Genomic DNA, 9,189 nt, shown 5'->3' with positions numbered 1-9,189 from the left:
CTCCTCCTGTCTTTTAATGCGAGAAGCATATGACACATGACCCTTTCTCTCTCTCTCTCTCTCCCTCCCTCCATCTACTATTCTAATTCAATGTCCTCACTGTTTGTATGCTTGTATATACCTTGAACCTTGCGTGTCGGTTGGAAATATATCCTAAAACTTTGCCGCCTTCTCCAGTTGCCACAGCAGAAGAGAACGATACCACTGTTTGCGCTATCGTCTGCGATGGTGGTGCACAGTGCCCGCATTAGGAATGCTTGGGAGTTGGGACCGCTGCACAGCGACCATGGGCCATAGCCTGGTGATCTCAACAAAACTTTGGCATTGATTGGTTGGGGAGTCGGTTTTGCATGGCCATCCGATAACGATCGTGGAGTGCAACTTTAGCTTCGGACCATCATGGCAGCTGGTTTCACAATTATTTTGTGTACGTAGTTTGTAGATTTGTGTTATGATCATATCTATATGCAAAGCTGGCATCAAGGTTTTTAAAGGCTGAAAACCCGGCTATATCTCAGCTGCATGCATGCACCTGATCTCGAGATGAGCATTTACCACGACAGGATGCAAAGTTGAAGGATATATCCCAAAGAACCAAGATACATATCATGATATTAAAAATGATATATCACAAATTGATGAGATGTCAAAAATATTAGTCTATACAATAAAATAATCAAAGGGCCAATTATTAGAGGGTGCCAGCTAGTGCAATTGGTTTATAGTCTTGGTCGGTTGATATCAAGGACATCGGTTGAGTACCACCCTCGAAAATAATATTAATAAATAAAATTTTTATTATGTATAAATTGAAAAATATCAAAAAAAAAAAAATAAATAATGCCTGCATATAGACTTACTTATAGGAGAAAAACTTGGCTAGCTACGATCAAAACCCTTGTTGGTACGGTTCATGAGAAAGAGAGAGAGAGAGAGAGAGAGAGATTCATGAAACATCATATAGTGTCACCCCTAACTTTGACATAGATACTTGGAATCAACATCGATCTAATTGCTTGCATTGTTTTAACCCCCCAAAAAAAATGTTGTTTGATGCAAAATTATTGGCCAAGATCATAGGCTGTATGAATATGGCAATATGTCTTTATTATGACCGTAGATCACGGTAGTTCCATATAAAGATGACAATTATAAGATTTACACTCCGATCACAATTAATTCCCTTTGGATTGGTCAAGAGATTCCCCCACCACAACAAAAAAAAAAAAAAAAGAGTATGAAGAATTGATTGGAATGAGATTCTTATGCCTATAAAATTTCATTAGTTTAGAACCTGATCGTATAAAGAATAGATGGACTGCATATATAAGTCAGACGACAATGAGATGAGTTTTATGTAATTTGGCCACATTGTTTGTTTGCTATGTTTTGTCAACACCAAGACCCCACATACAATATGCTAAAACTGTTTAATTTAGCTGGAATGATTAAATGATTGAACTCGTGGTCCAACTCTATAGGCATTGACATTCATTACTACTTTCTTATCATTAAGTACCAGACACCCCCCCGCCCCCCACCCCCAAAAAAAAAAAAAAAAAAAAAAAAAAAAAAAAAAAAAAAAAAAAATATATATATATATATATATATATATATATATATATATATATATATATATATATATATGTATGTATGTATGTATGTATGTATGTATGTATGTATAATTTTTTTGACCGATAATATTTTTTCACTGAGGAAAATAATGCTTCTTCGGGCACACTTTACGAGCATACAAAATGTTCATTAGGACTATATCTGTCGATCTTGCAACTCCATGAACAACTAAACTCTATGTTTGCCAACAAATTCCATGAAATTACCGATTCTCTTCACTAAATGCATCTTGGATTGGTTGTTGCTCTGTTTTTTTGTTCAAAAGAGAAAAATGACGGTACGGAACATGAAATCTAAATTATTATGTAATGTAATTCTAAAATTTTAATTTTTGATATCCCATGATGCATGTTATAACAAAACTACAATTGATTGACTCCACCTATCTTGACACACCTCTACAATTGCTCTCATGTTTAGCACACCTTACTTTAATTAGTTGTTACTTAAAGAGAACAAAGAATTTTACTAAAAAAATAATGTATATATTGAAAACACATGAATAAGGAGAAAATCTATTGGCCATTGCAACCTTCCATTCTCTTCTTATATGCATTGCATGTGCCAAACCCCCAAAGAACTCAGACAATTTGATCTAGTTATCCTAATACGATGTCTAACAATTTGGATATTCTCATCTTTAACAAATATGGAGCACCCCATTTAATTCTTGACTCAAATAGAGTTCATTACCGCAAATTAGAATATTTATTAGATTTATAAATAAAAGAGAATTATTTTGAGTACATAGAGGATCATAAAAATTGATAACATTTTTCTACAATCAAAAAAAAAAAAAGGAATGAAGCTACCACCACCACCACACACACATACACACACACATATTGAACTATAGCTCTCAAGAGAAAAAAATATCTACTCCTTTTAATTCCAAAATCGGTAATAAGGGATTTAAATCAAAGATGCATACTATACCACTAAAATCACCTAGAAATCAATAATCACATATTTTGTTGATTTCTAACCTATGCATCATATACATACGCATTTGGGTAGTTTCTATTATCTGGTATGCTAAAATATATAATAAAGTATCTATTTTGAAAATTCATCTTATTGACTATAATGTATACATATTAAAATATATAAATCGAAATCAATAGATTTTAATACTTAGACTATAGCAAAAATGATCTCATATTATTTAATCATTCATTTTTGCATCCATTTAATGCAAAAATTAGATATCATCAAATAAGTGATTTTTATTTTTTAGATATTTTTCAAGGTATAGATAATGATTAGCTATATGGATCTTAGATTCCACCTTATTATGAGCTTTGAAATCAAGAGGAATAAATATCCTTTCTTCCCTTAGAGTAGAATAATTCATCCCTCTACATGTAACAACAACTAGTACATTGACTACTAAGCTTACTGGAAGCCAGAAAGTCCTGCTATGTATAAAACATATTTATTTCATCCAGCAGGCCATGGCCCAATCATTGCGTGTCAAAAACGGATGTTGCTTATAGAAACTTTGGATACCATCCCTTCCACAAGTAGGTTGGAAGGAAAAAAAAAAAGAGAGAGAGAAAATCCATGTATACCATGGAAAAAATAATCCATCGCTCCACATCCCGTGGGCCAAAAGCTCGCCGATACGTACTTGTTTGCCCTAACAGAGCTCCCTACGGCTCGGTGAGAGACTGTTTTGCTTTCCAAAATGCATCAGACCGAATGGAGCCGACTCGGAGCCGGGACGCGCGCGGTTGGGGTTTTAACGGCGTAAACGGGAGACGTGGGGAAGGAGTGCATGGGATCCGGCCTAGGACGGGTTTCGAGCACAGGAACCGAAGAGGTGTCGGCTTCGGGATGAGGGCTTGGCGGGCTCGTCCCGAGCCGAGCCGACCGGGGCGCGCCCACCGGAGCAAATGCCGGGATGGGGAGGAACCGCTTCCCATCCCAAGCAAAAGCATTCAGGGAGGAAAAGGTTTAACCCTTCGGATATATATAATAAACAAATATTAAAGAAATGACGCGGCAAAAATGCTCCCTTTTTTTTCTCTCTTATATCTCAAGGGTGGGAGACAATGTTTAACCCTGGTTTCTAACTTTGTTTTTGCTTCTAATCTTACTTTATTTTCTCCTTTTTGTCGATTAGTTTGGATGTTTTGGTATATATATAAGTTTTTTTCCCGGCCCTTCCATGTCAGAGGGGAGGGGTGAGTTTTTCTTCACTGATGCTTGACGAAAAAAAGAAAAAAGAAATCTTAGAGTGTTGATATTTTGGTCCTGGCAACCTCTGATGAGTTCTTTTGTTCCATCAAGTCCCTAGTTTATTTTAATCTTTAATTTAATCCATCTCTCTTCGTCTCCTTTGCTTTCATACTCTCTCCCCCAACTAGGTACTTTCCTTTTTCTCCCTGAAAGCTATCCACTCGGTTCCTTGTATTATTTTTTAATCAGTGAACTTTTACCACCCTTTGCGTACTTGTGGTTTATCTTTATTTTTTGGTGGTGTAATTCTCTCTCTAATGCACATCCCTTCGATTACTTATTTCTTTAATCTCCTGTACACTTTTGTGTTATCTTTATTTTTTGGTGGTCTAATACTCTCTCTCTCTCTCTCTCTCTATAATAACCTTTCCGTCCACAAATCCACCCCCCTCGTCTCTTTCCAGACCTCCAGCCATGGCAGACCCCTACAGCAATTTCTTCAAAGGATACTACAATTACTACCCTTACTCCTCCAGCCCTGCACCCCCTCCAATCGGCATCCCCACCTACAACTTCTACAACACGCATAGCTGCAGCAACCCCAACCCCACCCTCCCAACCCCGCCCCCCTCCCCTCCCCTAAGAGAGGCCCTCCCTCTCCTCAGCCTCAGCCCAACAAAGCCCCCAGAGGAGGAGGACACCTCTTGCAGTGAAGCCAAGAACAAAACCATGAGCATTGATGACGAAGGTGATGATGGTGATAACGAGGCTGTGACAGTGGCCCTCCGCATAGGCCTCCCAAACCCTGGTGCAGCTGATCTCATCTCCACAGTGTCCTCCACCCCAGAGGACAGTGGAGATCACAAAGAAGCAGAAGGTGGTGATGATGTGGCTCCTCTATGCTACCCTATAGGAAGGCTCAACAAGGGCCAGTATTGGATCCCCACCCCTTCTCAGATCCTTATCGGTCCCACCCAGTTCTCCTGCCCTGTGTGCTTGAAGACCTTCAACAGATACAACAACATGCAGGTGATCCATCTCTTCCCCCCTTATCCTCTTCTAAGTTTTTTTTGTCATGGGATCTGGCTTTCTAAATCACACAAAGTTTGTGCTGGAAGGCCTTTGCATGGTAAAGAGGGGTGGGATGTTATGTGACACCTGTCTAGATGTCTGGTGTCTGGTCTAATTGACGCCGCGATCCATAGGACCTCCCCTTTTTATGTGATTGAACTACACTTGGGCAATGTTCCTCATGCTTTTGGTGCTTTTGGAGTTTGCGTTTTATTAGGCTTTGGCCGCTGTGAAACTGCTGAAAAGATTTCCAGTTCTTTCAGGTTCGCTCAGATCCTCTATATGGCCTGTAGAGAAAAACAGTACCCACAAATCTACTCATAGTCCCTGACCGAAAGAAACCAGTCCTTGGGAAGGCTTCTATTTGGGTAGCTTCTCCCCAGACCTACACGAGATCTGCGCCCCTCCCCCTTCTTCTCTCTCTCTGAGAGGTTCTTTGCAGTGAACTTTCTTTGACACTCGTTGTTTCATGTGATTCCTTGCTTTCGAGTTTTTGACTGATCACAAAAACCAAAATGCAACAGTTCTCATTCGCCAGCAAAAGACCAAAAGCGGAGGGCATCATTTATCACCATCATTTTTCCAGAGGCCCCTCATGTCCGGAATAATAATTCTATCTTTCTTGCCATGATAGAGTGCTTCGAAGCAAAGAGAATGTCGAAACTCTAATAACAAAAATCCCAAAGAGAAATATTTTTGTTTTGTTTTGTTTTTTTTTTTTTGAATGGATTTCCAAAGAGGAACATTATGTTCTTTGTGGACACCAGAATTGTAGAATATTTCTTATGCAAAATAGTGCAAATACTTGTGTGATGAAAATATATCTCGTCATACCAGAAATCATGTCAAAGCTTCTCGGCAGAAGGAATTTGACATTCTACATCGACAACATAAATTATTCTCAAGGGCAACAACGTTACTTTAGTCCTTGCTAGAATTCCCCAATTATTCTTATGCAAAATATTAGTGTCTGTACTGTTGTCAACCTTAATACTCCTGTTATATTCTGGAATTGGAATTCCTATCCGAGCTTCTCAACAAATGATCAAACATAGTGCACCTGTTAACAACCTAAATAATCTATCGAGAAATAATAACATCAATATTTTTAGAGCACTCATCTTTGGGCATACACATAATGAATTTATAACCCTTAATTTCTAAGGTTCCCACTAGAATGAGAAGTATCGATCTCCTGACTACTTTTATTTCATGGGGTTGTAACTATAGATGCATATGTGGGGGCATGGATCACAATATAGGAAGGGTCCGGAATCTTTGAGGGGCATCCAACCGACTGCAATGCTGAGGCTCCCATGTTACTGCTGTGCACCGGGTTGCCGGAACAACATAGACCATCCAAGATCAAAGCCACTGAAGGATTTCAGGACCCTCCAGACCCACTATAAGAGGAAGCATGGGATCAAGCCCTTCATGTGCCGGAAGTGCGGCAAGGCCTTTGCAGTGAGGGGAGACTGGAGGACGCATGAGAAGAACTGTGGCAAGCTCTGGTACTGCATCTGTGGATCCGACTTCAAGCACAAGAGGTCGCTGAAGGACCACATCAAGGCCTTCGGGCATGGGCATGCGGCATATGGAATCGATTGCTTTGAGGAGGACGATGAGCCATCATCGGAGATTGAACAAGACGGTGATCCATCGCGATGAGTGGAGGGCAGTATGGAAGAAGTGAGTATGGAGTTGGGTATATGGCCTAATAGATTTTGGGTGGTGAATTGTTCTCTGTCAAATGTGACAAGCTCTCCTAGTATCCAGTTGATCTAGTTAATTAGGGGTGCTCTTTGTTCCCCTTGTTCTGGTTTTAGTATCAGATGAATATAAAAAGCATTGTAGGCCGATGGCTTGTAAATGGAGTTGCATTAGTTTATCTTTCTTTCAACTTGGTTCATGCAAGTTCTAATGTACTAATTTGTTAGATGAAATAGAGAGCATAGAATTGAGTTATGTGGTTCTCAGGTTTTTGGGCGATATATCTCTTTTTTTTTTTCTCAGTACTACAGCTAGGTATCCTTTTCTGCAGTTGCTTGTCTGATTTAGTTGTCTTCCGTCCTTTCCTGGTCTCTCCTCTTACCCAAAAACTGAGAGCTTACGCAGAGCGAAATAAATGGTTCACCTTGTTGATTGTCTGTTCCTCTCAAACGTCGTAAACCATTCCCTATGTTTTGATGCAGTACTAGTGCCTCTCGGTCATAATTTCTTTCACCCCCTTTTTTATTTTATTTTATTTTTGAGTTCTAAATTTGCAACACAAACACACCAATGTCAAGCCCTAGTCTACTAAATGCAGTTTGCTTTTGGTTCATGGGAATTGAGTAGCAGATGTCCTTTTCATGCCTTTTTTTGTTTTTCCTTCTTCCTTCAGAAGTTCTCGTGATAACTATCGAACATTCAGTTCTCAACTATCAAATACTTCTCGCAAGAACTTGTGGCTTGCATTCGAGCTTCGATATTATCTTACACTAAGAAAGGATTCTTTTTGTTTGCCAGTCTTTTTCAAAATAGTCATGGTGTTACTTTCATGTTGCTAGTTTCTCTTTTTTTTTTTTTGACAAACTAGTTTCTCATGCTGTAATCTTTCAGGTACATGCAAACTAACATTGTCAAGCCTTTTTCTTTCTTCTTCCTCTAAATAGACAGTTCATCTATTGAATACTTCCGTGGTCAAATACTCTAATGTACATATCAATTTCTTCCCAATGCTCAGTATCTTATAAGTTTTCTTTTTTTTTTGTTGATGTAAAACATAAGCTCGGTATCTTACAAGTTATAGCACCAGAGGCTACATTTACACCTCAAGCCTACTTCTGCGTTTTTCTTTCTCAAGTTTCAGCACTTCATTCCCACAAAAGAATCCCATCCTTCCACCCTTTTGAGAGCTTGTATATGCCTTTTTAAAGGGAAGGAGGATGAGCTCTGGAGATGATTTCAAGTGTACTAAGCTTCTCTAAGTGTTTTTATTTTTTAACCGCACCTTCCGTAGCCATGCGTGGATTCACCAACCCAGACTTCTCTCTCTCTCTCCCTCTTTTTTTTAAAAAAAATTTAATTTTCCACGTTCTGTCGTGCCTTCCAACAACAAAATCTAACAGGTCCTGCAAGACAAAAGCCACAAGTATAGTATTCCTTACAAGCGCAGTTTGATACGCTTTTCAAAACCCTGCAAGCAGATCAGCTTTATGGGTGCATTTGCCTAGTGCTTCGCGACAGTGGATTCATACGCGTCTCGCTTTGATGGCTGGAACATCTGCCATCAGTTACTCAAATCAAATTATTAGCCTGCATTTAAGATAGGGAGAGGGAGACGCAGAGGGTACAATATATGGCATGGGAAAAAAATTATATTACAAAAGATAGATTACAAAATACTTCTCAAAAAAAATAATAATAAAGAAGAGGTGTTACAAGATATAATGATATGGTTTGCACATTTTATGTATGTAATGAGGTATGGACGGTAGGATGGAGTGGATCTTCGTGGCAGTTTTTTTTTTTTTTTAAATTTTGGCAGGCAATAGCAAAAACTCCTCTCTTCCATCAGCCTCTGTGAATATAGAGGAGCGATCAGTATGGCCGCAGACAAGCCTCCCAACATTAGGTTCCATACTTCCTCACCTTGTCCACAATTCATGTCATCATTTTCTCTTTTCAAACCTGTTGTCATGTAACTTCTTTGTCCTTCTTAATTTCTCTAGTGAGATGGTTAGATAATTGTTTGGATTTCTGAAATTGCTCTGGTTTTCTAACTTGAAACTTGAATTGGCAATAGTATAATTGAGTAGCAGCTTCTCTCGAAAAGGCCATTAACAACAACAGCATTAATAACAAAAGTAACCATATTTATTATTATTTTTTGGTAAATATTATGATTATTGTTATTGTTATTACTAACACTACACCAAAAGGGTGAAGACTTGCTCATGCGTGCACTAGAAAGTAGTGCCTGTACAGGTGGAAGATCTATGATATATAACTTTTGCAATCTTGTGCATGGCAAGTTTTCCCATTAAGCAAGTGTCGAGATCATTTGATAGGACAGGGAGGGTATAACAAGTTCACAACAAATCAGTGGATACGTTGAAAGATTTCGATGCACACAAACGATGGTATCAATGCATATGAATCTAAAATCAAAACACATATACCTAGAAGGGTAGCAGTGGAAGTGTTTCTCATTCCCTTCCATGTGTGAACAATAAGGATAGAAAATAGAGAATAGAAGCAACCAAAAATCACTAGTGAACAAGAGATTAAGGTTTTAAGTGGAGAACCCCAAGAGGAAAA

General features: G+C 38.7%; 1 protein-coding gene across 1 annotated transcript; it reads left to right on the top strand.

The window, feature by feature from the left end:
• The first annotated feature begins 4,203 nt into the window (after positions 1-4,203).
• LOC105050249 (zinc finger protein WIP2) lies at positions 4,204-6,874 on the top strand. Its single transcript, XM_010930199.4, has 2 exons — positions 4,204-4,845; positions 6,118-6,874. Exons 1-2 carry the CDS (start codon positions 4,291-4,293, stop codon positions 6,553-6,555), a joined length of 993 nt encoding a protein of 330 aa, XP_010928501.1. The 5' UTR covers positions 4,204-4,290; the 3' UTR covers positions 6,556-6,874.
• The last annotated feature ends 2,315 nt before the right edge of the window (positions 6,875-9,189 follow it).

This window comes from Elaeis guineensis, chromosome 8 (genome assembly GCF_000442705.2).
Source record: "Elaeis guineensis isolate ETL-2024a chromosome 8, EG11, whole genome shotgun sequence".
NCBI lineage: Eukaryota > Viridiplantae > Streptophyta > Magnoliopsida > Arecales > Arecaceae > Elaeis > Elaeis guineensis.
The sequence above is the reverse complement of the archived record's forward strand: the minus strand, read 5'-3'. Positions and strand labels throughout refer to the sequence as shown.

Coding starts and splice junctions, on each gene's coding strand:
- LOC105050249 (XM_010930199.4), top strand. CDS start 4,291: ATGGCAGACCCCTACAGCAATTTCTTCAAAGGATACTACAATTACTAC. Junction 4,846..6,117: donor ACAGATACAACAACATGCAG/GTGATCCATCTC, acceptor TTGTAACTATAG/ATGCATATGTGGGGGCATGG.